At 40.7% G+C, this 20,203-nt stretch overlaps 5 protein-coding genes across 11 annotated transcripts; 2 read left to right on the top strand and 3 right to left on the bottom strand.

Moving 5' to 3' along the window:
• Positions 1-341: 341 nt before the first annotated feature.
• Positions 342-11,593, bottom strand: LOC109970494 (claudin-4-like). Of its 7 annotated transcripts, none has more exons than XM_020618060.1 (3): positions 11,572-11,593; positions 5,902-6,701; positions 5,347-5,686 (listed from the first exon to the last, which is right to left on the bottom strand). In XM_020618060.1, the coding sequence occupies exons 2-3, from the start codon at positions 6,533-6,535 to the stop codon at positions 5,679-5,681; spliced, it is 642 nt and encodes a 213-aa protein (XP_020473716.1). In that variant the 5' UTR covers positions 6,536-6,701; positions 11,572-11,593; the 3' UTR covers positions 5,347-5,678. The 7 variants fall into 7 exon arrangements, with proteins under 7 accessions (XP_020473713.1, XP_020473716.1, XP_020473714.1 ...); XM_020618058.1 differs by lacking the exon at positions 11,572-11,593 and adding an exon at positions 8,155-8,249; XM_020618061.1 differs by lacking the exon at positions 11,572-11,593 and adding an exon at positions 7,784-7,805.
• Positions 632-1,282, bottom strand: LOC109970492 (claudin-4-like). Its single transcript, XM_020618053.1, has one exon. The coding sequence runs from the start codon at positions 1,280-1,282 to the stop codon at positions 632-634; it is 651 nt and encodes a 216-aa protein (XP_020473709.1).
• LOC109970493 (claudin-4-like) lies at positions 2,766-3,557 on the bottom strand. The gene has a single exon (XM_020618055.1). The coding sequence runs from the start codon at positions 3,555-3,557 to the stop codon at positions 2,916-2,918; it is 642 nt and encodes a 213-aa protein (XP_020473711.1). The 3' UTR covers positions 2,766-2,915.
• Positions 11,594-11,811: 218 nt separating the features above from the next.
• On the top strand, positions 11,812-13,211 carry LOC109970453 (claudin-4-like). Its single transcript, XM_020618014.1, has one exon. It carries the CDS (start codon positions 11,817-11,819, stop codon positions 12,486-12,488), a length of 672 nt encoding a protein of 223 aa, XP_020473670.1. The 5' UTR covers positions 11,812-11,816; the 3' UTR covers positions 12,489-13,211.
• Positions 13,212-15,681: 2,470 nt separating this feature from the next.
• LOC109970451 (claudin-3-like) lies at positions 15,682-17,585 on the top strand. The gene has a single exon (XM_020618010.1). It carries the CDS (start codon positions 15,811-15,813, stop codon positions 16,459-16,461), a length of 651 nt encoding a protein of 216 aa, XP_020473666.1. The 5' UTR covers positions 15,682-15,810; the 3' UTR covers positions 16,462-17,585.
• Positions 17,586-20,203: the final 2,618 nt, after the last annotated feature.

Below are 20,203 nucleotides of genomic sequence, written 5' to 3' on the forward strand. Positions count from 1 at the left end.
ACTAAATGTGCAAAAAGTAAAATCATATATAAAAGAGTTAACTCATTACTTTTAAGAATCCCAATAAAATAATTTGTCCCATTTTAAAACCACTGAATGAATCATGTTTAGTCTTTGTATTTCCTGCCCAGATGAAGTTTAGCTCTGTAGCTAACCCTGGGGCAGTCAGTGGCTGTCCATTGCCCGTGTTGAATAAATTGTTAAAGGAAAGGATGTTGAACACAGCTGTGGTGTGAAAATAAAAACAAGCACAAGTGTTCTCAGTTTCAAACAATATATTTATTTACAGTGTAGCTGGTGCATCATGAAAGTCACACACAGGATACATACCCCATTTACACACAGAAAAATGAGCATTGTTGAAATAAGTTTGAGACTAGAGTGTTTATATCATTAAGAAAAATACCTATCACTCATTCATCAACAAAAATACAAATATGGAAGGTATTTGAACAGATCTGTTGAATTTCCTTTTTGGGTGTGGTCACTTTCTCATTTAAACTCCCATGAGGAGTAACACACAGGTGCACGTTTTGCTCAGGTAACATCTTGAATCACTCACAACCAAGCAGCACCAGGGCATCTGTCCCAGTAAACAGTGCTTTGTAGAAGCTATTCCATGATTTCTGTTTCAGACAAAGGTTTTTCCAAATGCTGGTGCTACGGCGTTAAATCTAGGAGCTGAGTACCTGGCAATGTAGTTGTCATCATTAGATGGGCAGTGGGCACAGAGCATCCCTCCTCCGATTATCAACAAAGCAGCTGCCGCCCAGCCAACAAAGAGTGCATAGAGTGAAGTACCCATGTCTCTTTTCTGGGCACTGTACACCAGTGGGTTGTAGAAATCTTGGATGATGGTGATAGCCGTCCAGCAAACAGGGATGAGGCAGAGGACCCCAGCTATGATGAACACAATCCCAGCTGTAATGCCCACCTTTATTTTGGATGTCGGATTCTCCACCCAGTTGGTGCACTGCCCCCCGAATACAAAAAGCAAGAAAGCCATGATGCCCGCCATGATGGAGACAACCATCAGGGCCCTGGCAGCCTGAAGGTCCTGGCTGAGGGCCAGCATGGAGTCATAGTCCTCACACTGCATCTGGCCTGTGCTCGAGACCGCACAGCTCATCCAAATGCCTTCCCAGATATCCTGAGCCGTGATGATGCTTCCCCCGGTGAAAGCGGTGACTCTCCACATGGGCAGAGCGCAGGCAGCGATGGTGCATATCCAGCCACCAAAGGCCAGCATCACACCCATGACCTGGAGGCCTTGTGAAGCCATGGTCATGCCACTGCAGCCAGAACTCAACTTCTACACAGGTAGGAAAGAAAAGGTTGCTCTTTGCATCAAAACACTGCAGACTTTACTGGTGGAGGGATCTCACACCTGCTTGAGGAAGCTTTTGCTCTGATGCTCTGAGATGTCACTGTGAGAACATAACTGCGTCCTGTTGTGGTTCAGACTTTCAGGGTGGAGTTTCTGGGTTCTTAGACAAAAGGTGACAGCTGAGAGCTGATATCCAACTACCTTGCTTTTTTCTCTGTATATTGTTCCCACACATAAAAGTCTTGTTTCCACAAGCAGGGCTTCGAGAATGGGAATAGTGTCCCCATATCCCATTTGTGCTCATGCACACACACAAACACACACAGGACAGTCCTTGAGCAAAACCTAACACTTTCATTTGGGTCAGACCATCCAGTTCAATCAGACCATGAAGTGGGTTTATCTGAAAGGAAAACACTCACATGAAAACGTTTCCTAAACAAATCCTTATTCAAATAACAGTGAATTAACAATTGAATATCTTTTTACTACACAGTTAACAATGATCACACGAACCACTTCGAACATATATTATATTAACTGTGGGTTTGTGTGGTGTGTTAAGGGTCTTTAACAGTATCACAAAGACCACAAATGAAGTAAAGATACATGCAAGGCTGTTCACTTTACAAAATTAAACTGATAAACTGCCAACCACTGTGTAACTTTCAAAGAATAAAAATCTGACATTTAATGTGATGTTTTACTGAGTGTGAATATTTCCTGCTATTTGAATAATTTCCCAAATAAAAAATTGGTCCTGTGGGTCTATATAAAGTACCATTGCCTGCAGGCCTGCAGTCTAAACAAAGGCCTGTTTTCAGCCATGGCTCCTCTATTTTTTTTTCCACCACACCTAAACCTGTTCCACAAGAAAGACAAGTGTTTTTCTAATGCTGTTAGGGTGAGGATCCATTTTATGATCGTAATGCAGTAGAGAATTGACATTTATGCCTCACTAAATGTGCAAAAAGAAAAATCATATATAAAAGAGTTAACTCATTACTTTTAAGAATCCCAATAAAATAATTTGTCCCATTTTAAAACCACTGAATGAATCATGTTTAGTCTTTGTATTTCCTGCCCAGATGAAGTTTAGCTCTGTAGCTAACCCTGGGGCAGTCAGTGGCTGTCCATTGCCCGTGTTGAATAAATTGTTAAAGGAAAGGATGTTGAACACAGCTGTGGTGTGAAAATAAAAACAAGCACAAGTGTTCTCAGTTTCAAACAATATATTTATTTACAATGTAGCTGGTGCATCATGAAAGTCATACACAGGATACATACCCCATTTACACACAGAAAAATGAGCATTGTTGAAATAAGTTTGAGACTAGAGTGTTTATATCATTAAGAAAAATACCTATCACTCATTCATCAACAAAAATACAAATATGGAAGGTATTTGAACAGATCTGTTGAATTTCCTTTTTGGGTGTGGTCACTTTCCCATTACAACTCCCATGAGGAGCAACACACAGGTGCACGTTTTGCTCAGGTAACATCTTGAATCACTCACAACCCAGCAGCACCAGGGCATCTGTCCCAGTAAACAGTGCTTTGTAGAAGCTATTCCATGATTTCTGTTTCAGACAAAGGTTTTTCCAAATGCTGGTGCTACGGCGTTAAATCTAGGAGCTGAGTACCTGGCAATGTAGTTGTCATCATTAGATGGGCAGTGGGCACAGAGCATCCCTCCTCCGATTATCAACAAAGCAGCTGCCGCCCAGCCAACAAAGAGTGCAGAACCCAATTCTCTTTTCTGGGCATTTAACACCAGTGGGTTGTAGAAATCTTGGATGATGGTGTTGGCCGTCCAGCAAATAGGGACGAGGCAGAGGACCCCAGCTATGATGAAAAAAATCCCAGCTGTAATGTACATCTTTGCCTTGGATGTCTCATTCTCCACACAGTTGGTGCACTGCCCTCCGGCTACAAAAAGCAAGATACCCAGGGTACCCGCCACAGTGGAGATAACCATCAGGGCCCTGGCAGCCTGAAGATCCGGGCTGAGATCTAGCATGGAGTCATAGTCATCACACTGACTCTGGCCTGAGCTCTGGACCACACAGATTATCCAAATGCCTTCCCAGGTCTCCTGAGCCGTGACGATGTTTGCCCCAATGAAAGCGGTGACTCTCCACATGGGCAGAGCGCAGGAGACAATGGCGCACATCCAGCCACCAAAGGCCAGCATCATACCTGTGACCTGGAGGCCTTGTGAAGCCATGGTCATGCCACTGCAGCCAGAGCACAACTTCTATACAGGTAGGAAAGACAAGGTTGCTCTTTGCATAAAAACACTGCAGACTTTACTGGTGGAGGGATCTCACACCTGCTTGAGGAAGCTTTTGCTCTGATGCTCTGAGATGTCACTGTGAGAACATAACTGCGTCTTGCTGAGGTCCAGACTTTCAGGGTGGAGTTTCTGGGTTGCACAACTTCTATACAGGTAGGAAAGACAAGGTTGCTCTTTGCATAAAAACACTGCAGACTTTACTGGTGGAGGGATCTCACACCTGCTTGAGGAAGCTTTTGCTCTGATGCTCTGAGATGTCACTGTGAGAACATAACTGCGTCCTGTTGTGGTTCAGACTTTCAGGGTGGAGCTTCTGGGTTCTTAGACAAAAGGTGACAGCTGAGAGCTGATATCCAACTACCTTGTTTTTTCTCTGCTCATTGTTCCCTCACATACAAGCTTTGTTACCACAAGCAGGGCTTCGAGAATGGGAATAGTGTCCCCATATCCCATTTGTGCTCATGCACACACACAAACACACACAGGACAGTCCTTGAGCAAAACCTAACACTTTCATTTGGGTCAGAACATTCAGTTCAAGCAGACCATGAAGTGGGTTTATCTGAAAGGAAAACACTCACATGAAAACGTTTCCTAAACAAATCCTTATTCAAATAACAGTGAATTAACAATTGAATATCTTTTTACTACACAGTTAACAATGATCACACGAACCACTTCGAACATATATTGTATTAACTGTGGGTTTGTGTGGTGTGTTAAGGGTCTTTAACAGTATCACAAAGACCACAAATGAAGTAAAGATACATGCAAGGCTGTTCACTTTACAAAATTAAACTGATAAACTGCCAACCACTGTGTAACTTTCAAAGAATAAAAATCTGACATTTAATGTGATGTTTTACTGAGTGTGAATATTTCCTGCTATTTGAATAATCTCCCAAATAAAAAATTGGTCCTGTGGGTCCATATAAAGTACCATTGCCTGCAGGACACACAGTTAACAATGATCACACGAACCACTTCGAACATATATTATATTAACTGTGGGTTTGTGTGGTGTGTTAAGGGTCTTTAACAGTATCACAAAGACCACAAATGAAGTAAAGATACATGCAAGGCTGTTCACTTTACAAAATTAAACTGATAAACTGCCAACCACTGTGTAACTTTCAAAGAATAAAAATCTGACATTTAATGTGATGTTTTACTGAGTGTGAATATTTCCTGCTATTTGAATAATTTCCCAAATAAAAAATTGGTCCTGTGGGTCTATATAAAGTACCATTGCCTGCAGGCCTGCAGTCTAAACAAAGGCCTGTTTTCAGCCATGGTTCCTCTATTTTTTTTCCACCACACCTAAACCTGTTCCACAAGAAAGACAAGTGTTTTTCTAATGCTGTTAGGGTGAGGATCCATTTTATGATCGTAATGCAGTAGAGAATTGACATTTATGCCTCACTAAATGTGCAAAAAGAAAAATCATATATAAAAGAGTTAACTCATTACTTTTAAGAATCCCAATAAAATAATTTGTCCCATTTTAAAACCACTGAATGAATCATGTTTAGTCTTTGTATTTCCTGCCCAGATGAAGTTTAGCTCTGTAGCTAACCCTGGGGCAGTCAGTGGCTGTCCATTGCCCGTGTTGAATAAACTGTTAAAGGAAAGGATGTTGAACACAGCTGTGGTGTGAAAATAAAAACAAGCACAAGTGTTCTCAGTTTCAAACAATATATTTATTTACAATGTAGCTGGTGCATCATGAAAGTCATACACAGGATACATACCCCATTTACACACAGAAAAATGAGCATTGTTGAAATAAGTTTGAGACTAGAGTGTTTATATCATTAAGAAAAATACCTATCACTCATTCATCAACAAAAATACAAATATGGAAGGTATTTGAACAGATCTGTTGAATTTCCTTTTTGGGTGTGGTCACTTTCTCATTTAAACTCCCATGAGGAGTAACACACAGGTGCACGTTTTGCTCAGGTAACATCTTGAATCACTCACAACCAAGCAGCACCAGGGCATCTGTCCCAGTAAACAGTGCTTTGTAGAAGCTATTCCATGATTTCTGTTTCAGACAAAGGTTTTTCCAAATGCTGGTGCTACGGCGTTAAATCTAGGAGCTGAGTACCTGGCAATGTAGTTGTCATCATTAGATGGGCAGTGGGCACAGAGCATCCCTCCTCCGATTATCAACAAAGCAGCTGCCGCCCAGCCAACAAAGAGTGCAGAGACAATCCCAGCTGTAATGCCCACCTTTATCTTGGCTGTCTCATTCTCCACACAGTTGGTGCACCACTTTTTCCAGATGCTGGTACTGAGGCGTTAGATCTGGCAGCTGAGTACTTGGCAGTGTAGTTGTCATCCTTAGATGGGCAGTGGGCACAGAGCATCCCTCCTCCGATTATCAACAAAGCAGCTGCCGCCCAGCCAACAAAGAGTGCAGAACCCAATTCTCTTTTCTGGGCATTTAACACCAGTGGGTTGTAGAAATCTTGGATGATGGTGTTGGCCGTCCAGCAAATAGGGACGAGGCAGAGGACCCCAGCTATGATGAAAAAAATCCCAGCTGTAATGTACATCTTTGCCTTGGATGTCTCATTCTCCACACAGTTGGTGCACTGCCCCCCGGCTACAGAAAGCAAGATAGCCAGGATTCCCGCCACGATGGATACAACCATCAGGGCCCTGGCAGCCTGAAGGTCCTGGCTGAGGGCCAGCATGGAGTCATAGACCTTACACTGCATCTGGCCTGTGCTCTGGACCACACAGCTCATCCAAATGCCTTCCCAGGTGGTCTGCGAGGTGATGATGTTGCTGCCAATGAAAGCAGTGACCCTCCACATAGGAAGGGCACAGGCAATGATGGCACCAATCCAGCCCAGGATTCCCAGAGCACTGCCCAGCATTTGTAACCCAGCAGACACCATTGTGAATAGTAGGTTTGTTCTTCGAGTCCCTTCAAGTGAAACTTCTTTTCAGTCCACACTTCAGTCCGTACAATTTTCCCTGTATGCTGCAGTTCTTGTAAGTGACGCAAGCCTGTGGGTTGTTTCGTTCTGATGGCAATGCAGGCAAGGCTTCTGTTAGGCGAGTCTGCTGAATGGGAGATGATTTAGATGAGAGCAGGTACATATGATCAGCTCACTGAGGAGGAGGAGGGGCCAGTGAGTCAAACAGCTCACAACCATACTCTGTTTTTCAGGTCCACCTCCAAAGTGCACAAACTCAAAACCTGTTTACCCTCCCCCAACCACCCTTGGTTATTAGGTTTAACAAAAGAAAATGTGGAACTGCTTTGAACGCATCACTACAAGCATAATAAAATGCACAATTTTAACATATAGTGAGCATCTAAAGAAAACTTGACAGTAACAGAACTTTTTTTTTGTCTTCTCTCTTCATTTCCCCTCCTGCATTTCTAGTTTCACCCTAAACAGCACATGGGTGGAGTAACGTCCTGTGTGAGGTGACTCACCTCCGTCTGTTTTAAATGACAATACCTCCAACAAACATTTTAGAGCAACCAAATATGGTCACGTTGCTCCGTTAAAATACTGTACGTCAAGAATGTCCTAACTCAACCGGGTTACCCAGAAATAACCTTATACAAACACATGTTGCAGAAAATGTGAATACTAATCAGTTGTACTGCAGGATGGGTGGTTGGAGTGGATGGTTTAGACTTTGGTATCAGTGTTCCTGAGTCCTACAGGGGAGTTAAAACAATATTAAGGTTTCAGCTTTTCTGTTAATAAAGTATGTGTTGCCTCTGTGCTCCAAGTCTCCTGCAACTTTTTAATGTTTAACCAAGACTACAGTTTTTCCCCTTAAGCAATCCTTAAGTGCTTTAAACGTTATCATTAAAATGTGAATCAAGTTGCTATGACTGGACCCATATCAATAACATATTGTTTCAAATTAAATGCATATATTTTCTGGGAGACAGGGCTGCTTGAATTTATTCGCCACTGGAGCTGTTAACATATCAAAACAATCTTCTAAACACTGGGGTTCTTTTAGGTCCACAGACCTAAAGGTCCCTCTCATTAGTATGGCTACAAGTGATATTAGATTATCAGTAAAAGTTTAGTAAACATGAAAATAATCATGATGACATTAAATCTAAAGAAATTTAAACAAAGAATCTGTAGCCAGGGACTCGATCGCAAACTCACTGACTGGCCACTGGCCAAGTAATAATACTGTAGAAGCAGAGAAAAGCTACACTCCAAAGTAGCTGGTCTTTTGCAACTTTCTTAAACTGAAAATGTTAGGTTTCGGGCAAAGGAAGGACCCAAATATGCAGACGCAACCCAAGGCAGAGGTCAATAGGACTTTAATGTAACAAAACAAGAAACGGGAACAAAGTACAAGGCTCAACCTGATAGTAAAACAAAAAGTACAAAGCTACTGTAGGTCGGAGCTGGGTACAAAAATCAAAACCAAGCCAGTGAAATAAATACAAGTACTGCTGATCCAAAAAACCTCAGACAGAAACGAGACAAACCAAACAAAATCAGGAACAAACAAGAGACTGGTACTGAACTGGGGCAGATATGCAGGAGTGATGAGCTGAGAGAACGGAGACGACAGGCAACAAGCCATGAGAACAAAACCAACCAGGAAGAAGCCAAACCTAAAGGAAGGAGTGTATACAGGCAGGTGACCAGAGGATAACAAGCAGCAGGTGGAAACAATGAATGGTGATTGTGAAATGGGGTAAAGCTAGGGCAGGTGAGGTGACACAAGACAGGAAACTAACCAAAATAAAAGCACAAAACAGGAAGTAAGTCCATAAACCATAACAGAAAAATAAATCACCACTCATGCATCTCTGTTCTCTACACCAGCCTTTCTTTGGGGTTTTAAAGGAAACATTTTGGTGTCAGAGTTCTGCTGAGCTGAGTTTAAGTGGTTATGTTTAAAGACTGTGTACATACTTATACAGTAGGTGCAGCAAGTTGAATGTTAAATTTGACATAAAGAGACAATTTTTATGCTCCACGTTCCTAGCCATGCTAGAAAATTAAATGTTTATTGTAAAAGACTGGCATTTAAATAATACTGGGGAAAAGTAAAAACAAAATCAAGCTACATGCAACTATAATGAAGGGGAGCTTATGAAATTATCTTGCAGGCTGAACCTGGTTCCTATTAGTTTGCGATGCCTTATCTACGACATTGGAGTCTTCAGTGCTGTTGTCCAAAAAGCAATGCATAGAAAGGTGCTATATAAGACCATTTAACATTTTGCTACTTAAAGGAATTCTGCTGCAATCATGTACTGTGGGTACTAGGGACTTAAGGTACATGATTTGGAACAAAATAGCTCATAGAAAAACTTGGAGACCATGTGAAACTGAGGTCAGCTTTGAGATGAGCTCTGTGTGTGTTCTGTGAAGCGGCTGATTGTAAGTGTGAATATACTGTACAGTAGTTTGTTATTCACAAAAGATCACAGGAAACGTGTGGGTGGAGTGGGGCAAGGCCACCAAGACGGATCAGTGTACGTGCAAGTGACATGATATACCACGTATTTGGTAGGTCTGGATTTTGTAACTTCAAAATGCTGTAATCCTGACATGAGAGTAAAGCAGCTCTAATGTGTAGCTCTTCTCTCTGCTGTCCCCCACTCTGCCCAGTGGGATGCAGCAGCTTCTACTTTCCAAACATTTCTGTCACTTTATTGTGTGTTTTTTGTGTGTCTGTGTGTCTTTCTACATTTGTATTGCCAGTGTTTAGTTGTGCTGTGAGAACGTGTGAGGGTATGAAACCAAACATTTCATCTATATGCTCATAATGCAGCAAAACAACACATAACTTGTTACACACAAAGAGAAAGGAGGATCCCTGGGTGGTCGTGAAAGTATGGCATTACCCAGTGTTCAAAGAGCTTTTAACTGTAGTTTTTAATATGTCCATAAATCTCTAAGCGGCTTCCTGCGTTGTTTAAAGGATTTTGTAACTGAGAGTCCACTTTCAAAACAGTATGAGCACTGACCAGTGACCTTTCTTTGAAACAGGCGGTTTGAAATGAATGGCTAGATGTTTGAAAGATACACACGAGGATATGAGTGTGAGTACGGCAAAACTATTCATTGGGAGCAATAAGTACATTGCAATAGAAAATTATTACTTGTGTTTCAATTGCTAAAGGCAGTTATGCACAAGCTTCATGCTTGTCAACTGTGACCGTTGTGGAATCTTTCTCATCTCAACAAGCCAAATTTTGACAGTTTTACAGAATAAAAAAATTAGGTAATAAAATAAATACAGTTACTGTATATACTATTATTTTACAGCCGAGTTTGATAAAAACAACTGTGGTCCAGGCAATTGTGAATTATTCAATTACATAGACTCTTAAGACTGAGTAAAAGTTTGTATCAAGAATTTCCCATCAGGATTTTCACAGCTACTGAAGTAGGTTTTGACTGTGTTGTATCACATTATATTGTTTAGAATCGTATGCAAGTTATTTGTTTACATGGTCAAAGCCATGCCGGAGTCAAAATACAATGCTTGTTGGTAGTAATGAATAAAAACTTGAAAAACAAGGACAAATTGTTGCCTTAAATACAGGCAACATTTTTCTGGTGCTTTATAGTTGATATTAGTCAAATTACTTTTATTTTATATCATGCATGCTGCATTATATTTCCCCCATTGTGTTGCTGTAGAGTATTTGGCCTAATTCATCTCAGTGGGGATGTGGGCGTGGGGACCAGCAGTGATGTTCCCAGCTGGGGGTAAATAACAAGCGGCACCAAGTTAGCTAAAGAAAGCACTGTTTGTTTCATTTTTACACAGAATAAACAATTTGATTCTAAATTAATGATTTATTATTTCAAAGAACTAGGGGTTTTGTGGTGCTGGTGCTGAACCATCACGTATTTCCTGCTTAAACAGGCAAACAAAGAATTCAATACTACTGACAGTCTGATATGATTTGAATTGTTGGTAGATTGTTTGCTTACATTCTAAATAAAAGTTTATCTCAATTAATCGTCTGATGTGGGGCTTTATCTTATCATGGTTGGTGGGTTAGCCATTCTGTGGTAGACGTGTTTGACTAGTACTGAAATGTGTTCATGTGTACACAAACAGAAGATAAAAGTAGTTCAGACTGTGATAATGGCAGCAGGTAGACTCACAAGCCAGAGTCCATTGGACCTGATTTACACAACATTCCAAAAGTGTTTACAGAAATAATACACACATAGAGTGAACATGACCTCAGACACAATGTTGTTAAGTCTTTCCTCTCATACACAATCAATACTTCCCACCTGTTTTCATGAATGTGTATCTTCAGCAGATACCAGTGAGCTGTGTGTCATAAACAGAGAACAGACGTCAGACGGTATTAAAAGAAGGACTGACACAGTATCGGTTTTGGCCTTTTTATGGAACATTGTGTTCCAGTCTACCTTTTATGCATTTATGACTCTGGGCTGCTGAAAGGTTCACTCATAAAATCAGCATGAAATCGAAAGACACAGTTTCAAAATCTTCTGAAACAGATGATTCACAGGTGCTACTTATAGTATCAATCAAATGTTTTCTTAGCATTTCTAGTTTGTCATTATCTCGAGATTTTACTGTACTGTAACATACAGAGACACAAATCTTTTAGAATACACTTTGGTAGTTTCATGTGGTCACCTACCAACCACAAAACAAGTTCTGCCCTGGTCACTCATTACCTACTGACAGCAATAAAGCATCACACCCAGCAGTACCATGGGCAAAAGGTTAAACCATAAAAACACTCCTGATTTGAAAAAGGCACACAGATGAGCGCCAGCACATCCAGATAGCAAATGAGGTTGATGCGCAAGACTCATCTGATTGGCTTGGTTTGAATAATGATGTTATTTCCTAGAAGGGCCTGACTATTAAGTAATAAAACGTACGTGCAATAGAGAGTTTTTGGAGGAAGCAGACTGTAATACACTCACACCTCTAGACTCAGCAGCAGGTGCAGCAGCTTGAGGAGAAGGATCCTGGTGGAAGGAAACATTCACCAAAAAGGACCTTGAAGGGAAAAATCAAGGCCTTCAGATATTTTTTAAACATTTAAAGGCTGCGAGAGAAGCAAAGAGAACTGTGAGAAAGAGACAATTCAACAAAGAGGACATAAGAAGAAAGAAAGAACAAACAAAGGAGCTTTTGATTCACACAGGGAGGGGAGGTCTTTCTACGTGCATGATGGTGTCTTTTGGACTTGAACTTGTCGGTGTCAGTTTGTCAGTGCTCGGCTGGCTGCTGAGTGTGGTCTGCTGTGCTCTGCCGATGTGGAGGGTCTCCGCCTTCATCGGTGCCAACATTGTTACGGCTCAGGTGTACTGGGAGGGCCTGTGGATGAGCTGCGTGTTCCAGAGCACGGGGCAAATGCAGTGTAAGGTCTACGACTCCATGTTGGCTCTACCTCAGGACCTGCAAGCTGCCAGGGCGCTCACTGTGGTCTCTATCATTGTGGGGGTGCTGGCTCTTCTTATCTCCATGGTGGGAGCCAAGTGCACCAAATGTATCGACAATGAGGCCGTTAAAGCCAGGGTCATGGCTGCGTCTGGGGGGTCATTCATCACAGCAGCTATTACCCAGCTGGTGCCAGTTTCCTGGTCAGCACACACCATCGTGACAGACTTCTACAGTCCTCTTATCCCTTCTGGACAGAAGATGGAGATCGGAGCAGCACTGTATCTGGGTTGGGCCGCTGCAGCCCTGCTGATGATTGGAGGCTCCATTCTCTGCTGCAGTTGCCCTCCAGAGGAAGAGAAACCGAGGTACAGCATGAACCCCCAGAGCCGTGTAGCATACTCAGCCGCACCGAGATCAGTGGCTCAAAGCTCCTACAACAGGAAGGACTATGTATGATGGAAGCAGACAGGACCAAGAAGGCATTGTTATTACTATTATGAGTCCTGTTCAGGATATAAAAATCTAAACATGTCATTTTATTGGTTTAACTGAAACCTATTAGGGTGAAAAGATTAAAAGCAGGTGTTTGGGGTTTTGTGGACATTTAGGAACAAAAATGTGTGTAGATTGTTTTTGATATGTGTGGTTTTGGAAGCTCTCTGCGTATGTGTGATGATACTGTTTACATATAGCAATTGGTCTAATGCAAGCAGAGGGAAATTATCATCAAATTTCAAAAGGCAAAAGGCCATGGACAGTTAAGGTAATTTGAGAACTGATTTATTGTCAGAGTTCAGTGAAGAGACTTTGTATCCCAGAGTAAAACCATTGTTTAATATATTTATTTTCGCTCATTTGGATCTATTGTGGATGTTCGTCATTGTACTGAAATCACCTTCTGTACATATTAAGTATCATAATGTCATTACTCTAAAAGCAAATAAGGACACTGGTGTAACTGTAATGTAATTGAATACGTTTTTAAATGAGGAATAATATTTTTGTTAATATTCTTACAAAATGCAGACAGACTGAGTCAGGAAAGTGAAACATTACACAGCTGAGCCAATTTGAGCCAAAGCAAGGTCAAAATGGTGGAATGGACAAAATAGTGAGGCATGTTATGTAAAGTCAGCATTTGAATTAGAGGAATATATGAGTGATTTTAATTTTTAATCTCACACTTCACATTCTTTTATGTTGCTGTGTATTTTCTACAGAGATTAAAACCTTTTTTGCGTTAATGTTGTATTTGTTTCACTTTTATTAAGTTGTATGAGGCACGTGACTTCATGTATTCAAATGTTTTGTATTTAGATCCAGGGAAGTGTTTGCAATCATAAATAATTAGAAACTTAATAATTACTTTTTACAGTGAAATATTACCAGCCTAATTCACCAAGGATGAATTTGATTATTAACATTATCATTAATAATGTTTTTAATATTAGTCATGAGTGAAAAATTTTTAACACAGTCACTTTAATATCAGAAAATCAATAAAAACATCAAGACAATATGAGCACATTGCGAGAAAAGTGAAATAAACAGGATTTAATCTATATATATTATGACCTTGAGTTTTTTTTAATATACCTAATTAATTTTACTTAAAGAGGGGGTTGGCTGTGTTTTAGGAATGTTAAGTTGCTTTCACATTCTCGTACATCAGAGATGCATGTGACAGATGATTTTCTTACAGATACTCGTGCAACGACAGCAAAGGGAAGTCCCATCTGATGGCTCTCCCACTTTTGTGTGTACCACAAAGAGCAACCCTTTCCTGTTTTGAATAGTCAAATGACTTCTCTATGTTTTGGCAGGTACAGCAGACTGTTATTGTATTTCTGCGTAATGCTGCCCATGACCTACTTCTGCCTCTCTGGACAACAGCGAACAACCTTTTTTCAACATTCACAAAATAATTTTTAACTTAATCTTTGAACTCCTCTGTGAATAAAAGGGACATGGCCAAATATTACCACCCAGTGGTGGCTTTTACTTAAATGGAATACCACAGTGTAGAAATACAAGTAGAAGTCAAAGTACAAGTAGGGCATGGGTGAAAGTACTTATACAGTACTTTCCAGCGCTAAGATTCAGGTTACGGCTGCTCTCTCGGTAGAAGTGCATCATGTGATGTTGTTACATAAACACTGACAAAATTAAACTGGTGAAGATGTTCCATGATGAAACGACAAACAGAGCCCGTCTGTTGTTTGGCCCTCAGCTTAAGACCAAACCATTGGATCAGCCTGTTACTCAAACCTATGATGACACTCTCTTAGCACAAAAGTTCCCTCTTTGTTTCTATCTCTACACAAAGAGGGATTTCTTTATAGTAAAAAGACTTTTGAGTATTTTTGAATGTTCCTCATCACTCACATTTCAAGTAAATTAGGAAGGTATTTTTAAATGGTCAGTATAAACAGGAATGATTACAGCAAGCAAAAGCTGTTTCACTGCTCATATGGGCTCCTGACTGTTGTGTCAAGACAAAATGTGTCAACCTTTCCTTTAGTTTCTGTTAGCTGCTGTATAACTTAGAAAGCATTAGTGGGTTGACAGCATATGGTATAGTACAACATTCAGCAGATTTTGTGGCAAATTATTAGAAAATTATTCAACTGCATAATTTCTGACAAAATTCCATTATAAATTTAGTTTCTTGAATCACATCTCACTAATGTGTCGTAAATTACACTTGTCTATAAACAGAATGCACTGTTTTATTTTACTGTTTTCTGAACAAATGATGTAAAAATTCAAATGTTCTGGCTTGTTTGACTAATCTTCACTGCATGTTCAACTAATGCTTAGAGCAACAGTAAATTGATGGGAATTTTGTGTTTTTCTCACATCCAGTACCCTTCTTTTTATAACGTATACTGAACCAGAAAGTGTTTGGTCAGAGTAACGAGTTTAACTGATACTGGACGTTCACACTGTGTGTGTGCTAAGGGTGTCTGGTACATGGTTTATTATGGTGTCTCTATCCTCATATTTGCTCTGGGTGCAGTTATTCCGGTTTCCAGCAGAGCTCAGGATTGTTTTCCCAGCATAGAATCCTGACTGTTGCAGAAACCCACAGGACTGGAACCAGAAAGTAATGAAAGATCAACAACATATGGCCTCAGTGTGTTATTCACAACAAAGCTTTTAAAGTAGCCAGAGAATGAAGCTACTTCTCTGATCTCCCCTGTGGTTTATGGAATTACATTTTAACTCAATTCATGTGTCCTTACCTCTCCACTAAGAGTATCAGTAATTTATCTGGTCAGACATTGTTTAAATGCCTTGATTACTTTATCTTTATTCCACACCTTGCTCACAGTTTGATAGTCCTTGATATTGAACACAATTCCTGGGAGAAAACAGATGAAGAGTTTTCTTGGAGGTCAAAAGGCAGCCATCTTACCAGCGACCAACCCCCAACAACTACACACATGCACACAAAGACACACCCTCCCTCCATCACAACCCTTCTTACCTGCCCTGCCTCCACTGGCACTCCTCCCCCATTGTTTGTGCACAGATGGTGTTTTTTATGTTGACATCACCCCCATGGGACTCCTCCTCATTCCTCTGAGGTATAAAGGGTCTCTGGTTTCTGTGGCAGCATCTCACAGCTACATCGCAGCCTCTTACAGGTGCTCACGGTTTTCACAGACACCTGAGCTACAGAACAGGAGACTCTTTGCTCTGACAAGCTTTGCTTGTTGGACAACCTGTGGACTTATTATTCAGGTTTTGCTCTGCCATCAGACAAAGAGCCAGCATGTCGATGGGTATGGAGATAGTGGGCATTGCCCTCGGAGTCATTGGATTTCTCATTGCCATAGTGACATGTATCTTGCCAATGTGGAAGGTGACGGCCTTCATCGGAGCCAACATTGTCACTGCTCAGATTATCTGGGAGGGTTTGTGGATGAACTGTGTCATGCAAAGCACGGGCCAGATGCAGTGCAAAATCTATGACTCCATGTTGGCCTTGCCTCAGGATCTGCAGGCCGCCAGAGCGATGACAATCGTCGCTATCATACTTGGGCTTCTGGGGGTCATGATCTCCATTGTCGGGGCCAAATGCACTAACTGCATTGAAGATGAATCAGCCAAGGCCAAAGTGATGATCATCTCTGGGATCTTCTTTGTCCTCGCTGGCCTTTTGGTCCTCATCCCTGTTTCCTGGACTGCCAGCGTCATCGTCCGAGATTTCTACAATCCCACCCTGATTGACGCCCAGAGGAGGGAGCTGGGGGCCTCGCTCTACATCGGCTTCGGAGCAGCTGCCTTGCTCATAATTGGTGGAGCAATGCTGTGTACCAGCTGCCCGCCAAAAGAAAAGCAGTACAAGCCACCCCGGATGATCTACTCCACCCCACGTAGCGCCAGTGCAGGTGGAGGGTACGACAGGAAGGATTATGTTTGAACAGCCCCAATGTGTCTGACAGATTCATCTGGAAAATACTTTAACATGAAAATCTTTGTTGCACGAGTATATGTATGTGTCAGTGTGTGAGTGTGTGTGTGTGTGTTGACTGAAGGGTGAATTCTATGAAAGACTCCGAGATGAAGATGTATGTGTACAAATACTGATCTTTCTGCTTTGCCTTTGGTTGACATGTTATAAACATAATTTTTCTGCCTTTGCACTGCTATAATCCAGAAGGTGTGTCTTGTAAAACAGCTCTTATGTTCAATATATGAACATGAGAGGCTCCAGGAAAACACAATGATTCCTTTGAAATGTTAAACTATTTCCATCTGAGTACATGTTGTATTTACTGTATATACTGAACCTCCTGTGATTTTATGTGTATTTCAAAGCACCTGTTTCTTGTATGTGTGTGTACCTCCTTTATTAGCTGTTGTCCAGCTGGTGTCAGGTTTCACTGAAACTGCAGTTAAAACACTGTGTCATTTCACCAACAACGACATGGAAGAGTCATCTCTTACTTTACATGGATGTGATTGTGTGATTGTTCTGTGCGTGTGTGTAGATGTGCGTGTCTCTGTGTGTGTTTTGCATGTAATATTTGCACAGGAGAGTTTCTGTTGAGACTTAAACTAGAAATGGATCCACAGCTCCAGGTAACAACATGATCTCCCCTATGGGTTCAAGGTTTGAGGAAACAGAAGCGACTGTTTCAGTTGGCACACAAGGGCTGACTTTTTACGTGACCAAATGTTTGTTTTATTTTATATTTTTGTAATATAACATATTTGTGAGGTTTTTTTTATGTACATATTCCACTATGTATCTGTGTTTCAGAGAGGTTTGCTTCATTTTTATGTTTTTATTTTGAGTAGATTTAAAGATATTTCTAGCAATGACCTATATGGTCTTCTGTATGTCAAACAAAGAACCAAAGGGCTTATTGAGTACGTGTATGTGTGAGAGAGAGAGAGACACATGACTACGTCCATTGTACAGTGCTTGTTCTTAGATCTACAGGATGTGTTTTGTGTGCATAAAGGATATATTTGATTAATCCATCTCCATCTCTTTGAAAAACTATTTTGTGTTTTCATTTTGGTATTAATCAAACACTGTTTCAAGAGCAGAATCAAAATAATAAAATTCTTTATAACATGTTTTATAGTAGTGTTTTCATTTCAAATGTGTTGAAGATTTCAATAAAAGGCATTAACAATCATGTGGGCTTTATTTACTTCTTATTTACTTACTTTACTAAAGAAAAATCATGTAACCCCTTTTTAGAGCTTTAACATAAGAGGCACGTCACAAAGCATGTGTTACGAAAACCAACAAGGACAAGTCCAGATCAAACAGTTTAACAAACTGAACGCCAGGTCGGGTTCTGGGAATTGAGTTTGTGTGTGCAGCAGCTGAGTTACAATAAATTCATCTTTAAGTTTAGCCAGACATAAAACTTAGGTGTGGTAGGTACCAGGCTTTTTTTAGGATATCACATACCTGATGAAAAAATGTTTGCCTGTTGGCTACAGTATGGAGCAAAGAAGGAAATGAGAAAACAAATATACACAAAGTCTTCAGTGCAGCTCCAAAGTCAGTTAAAAAAAGACATAGTGCTCTCGGTTGCGTTTCCATGGTATCTTTCAGCCATAGACTGTTTAATGATTAAATATAGTGCTCTCGGTTGCATTTCCATGGTATCTTTCAGCCATAGACTTCTGTTTAGTTTCTCTCAGCCAGTATTGAAATAAGTCCAGTTGACTGTTGGCTGTACTGGAATGTGGTGAGACTATTTGCTGTTTGCTCCACCATCTACACTTCAGTGACTAGATTAGTAACAGATTTAGGACAATAGGAGTTTACTGACTCTCCCTGTCAGTTAGAAGAGACAGACGTGTATTGATTCAGCCCTTCACAAGCAGCTAGCTGTACAGTACATATCCTGCACATCCATGGGGGTCGGGCTGGAGTCTATCCCAGCTGACACTGGACGAGAGACGGGGTCTACCCTGGACAGGTCACCAGTCTATCGAGGGGCTGACATGTAGACAAACAACCACACACCCACACTCACACTCACTTCTACTGGCAATTTGTCACCAGTCAACCTAAGCTGCATGACTTTGGCCTGTGGGAGGAAGTACCCGGAGAGAACCTATGCAGGCACAGGGAGAACATACAAACTCAACACAGAAAGGCCCCAGGTTGGCCGGGACTCAAACCCAGAACCTTCTTGCTGTGAGGCGACAGCGCCAACCACTGTTCTACTATGCCGCCCTGTAATGTACAAAATCTATTTTTATGAATTCATTTGATGCTCTGTTTTTGTCTTTTGTCCTGATATGAAATTTCACACAATTGTTTTAGTGTTACAGTGTGTATAAACAGAGGTTGACTACAGCAGACTCAGGGTCACTGCATGATGAATCAAATCAAAAGCTGCTTTTATTTTAATGAGTTGTTTAAAATCTATTATAATGTCTCCCAAAAATTCAAATCCTTTTGTACACACCATATGTACACACAGTTATTAATGCCTGCACACACACACATACAGTACACACAGACACCCACACTTGTCATACCACAATAATCTCCCATGACCATGATCACAGTGGGAGAGTAAATTGAATTTGACCAATTCTACAGAAACTGTAAATATGGTCAAATGTGGTGATCATATGTTTGATGATACATCACACAAACTGTGAATAAATCATCTAGCAGCAGTTCGAACGAATTACAATGCTTTATCACAAAGTCTAGAAAGGATCCATTGATGGTGATTACTGAGAAGTACACAACATGAGAACTAGAGTAGAATGGCAGCTGAAAGAAAAGACAAGATGGAAACAACATAATTACAAGGTAGTGCAGAGAATAAGAGCCATTGTTCTGTTAGAGACCTCAAATGTCACACATGCTCATTTGAATGTCAGCTTCTCTTTCCAGCAGGAAGTTGATTGATTTCTGAGTCATGATTACCGCCCAAGTCCAATAGGTTCCTGCTAGAGACACTAGAAACTGTGATACCGTTCGCTGACTTTTTAACCTCGCTGATTGAAGGTTATCGCTGACTTTTTAACCTCGCTGATTGATAGACTGTAAAACTGCATAAAGCAGATAAACTATCTGCTGCAAACACTTGAGAGTCTATAAATATGGTATGTTTTCAAATTTAGACAAGCTATTTTTCATCATAAAGCTTGGGGGAATAAGGAGCAATGTGATTAGGCAATACTGCCACATAAGGTGCAGAATAAATGGGTTGACCCCAAAATGTAGCTTTAGTTGGGTTTTTTTGTAGATTTAGTTCTTCCTCTGTTAATTATGGGGAGATTAAGACCAAAATAATGTCTTATACAGTAAGTGTTGTGTGCAAATTTCTAATATAACAATGTTACCTGATTCTGGTCATGTGTTTGTTCAGATTTGAAAAAACAAAAACAAAACATCTAAAATCACAAATGCACTGCAGGAGTCATTATTTTACTTAATATATCGTATCCAGTGTTCAAACTACAGGTGGGGGCGTTTAGCTCCTCTAAAACAGGCCTGAGTGTCGCCTGCGGCACCAAAATCTCAAGTGTTGAGGGGATTTCAAACTATTCGCATTTTTAATATTACAATAAATCATAAGGTCTAATTTTCAGTGTGCCTGACTTTATCTACTGTCAGTCATGGCTGCAAAATGACTCTTGTTTGAATCTTTGTTAAAATGGCTGAAAATGAT

The sequence above is a fragment of the Monopterus albus genome, unplaced genomic scaffold (assembly GCF_001952655.1).
Source record: "Monopterus albus unplaced genomic scaffold, M_albus_1.0 scaffold199.1, whole genome shotgun sequence".
NCBI classification, from domain to species: Eukaryota; Metazoa; Chordata; class Actinopteri; order Synbranchiformes; family Synbranchidae; genus Monopterus; species Monopterus albus.

Bases quoted from the DNA above. Each gene is read 5' to 3' on its own strand.
- LOC109970492 (XM_020618053.1), bottom strand. From the start codon at position 1,282: ATGGCTTCACAAGGCCTCCAGGTCATGGGTGTGATGCTGGCCTTTGGT.
- LOC109970493 (XM_020618055.1), bottom strand. From the start codon at position 3,557: ATGGCTTCACAAGGCCTCCAGGTCACAGGTATGATGCTGGCCTTTGGT.
- LOC109970494 (XM_020618057.1), bottom strand. From the start codon at position 6,535: ATGGTGTCTGCTGGGTTACAAATGCTGGGCAGTGCTCTGGGAATCCTG.
- LOC109970453 (XM_020618014.1), top strand. From the start codon at position 11,817: ATGATGGTGTCTTTTGGACTTGAACTTGTCGGTGTCAGTTTGTCAGTG.
- LOC109970451 (XM_020618010.1), top strand. From the start codon at position 15,811: ATGTCGATGGGTATGGAGATAGTGGGCATTGCCCTCGGAGTCATTGGA.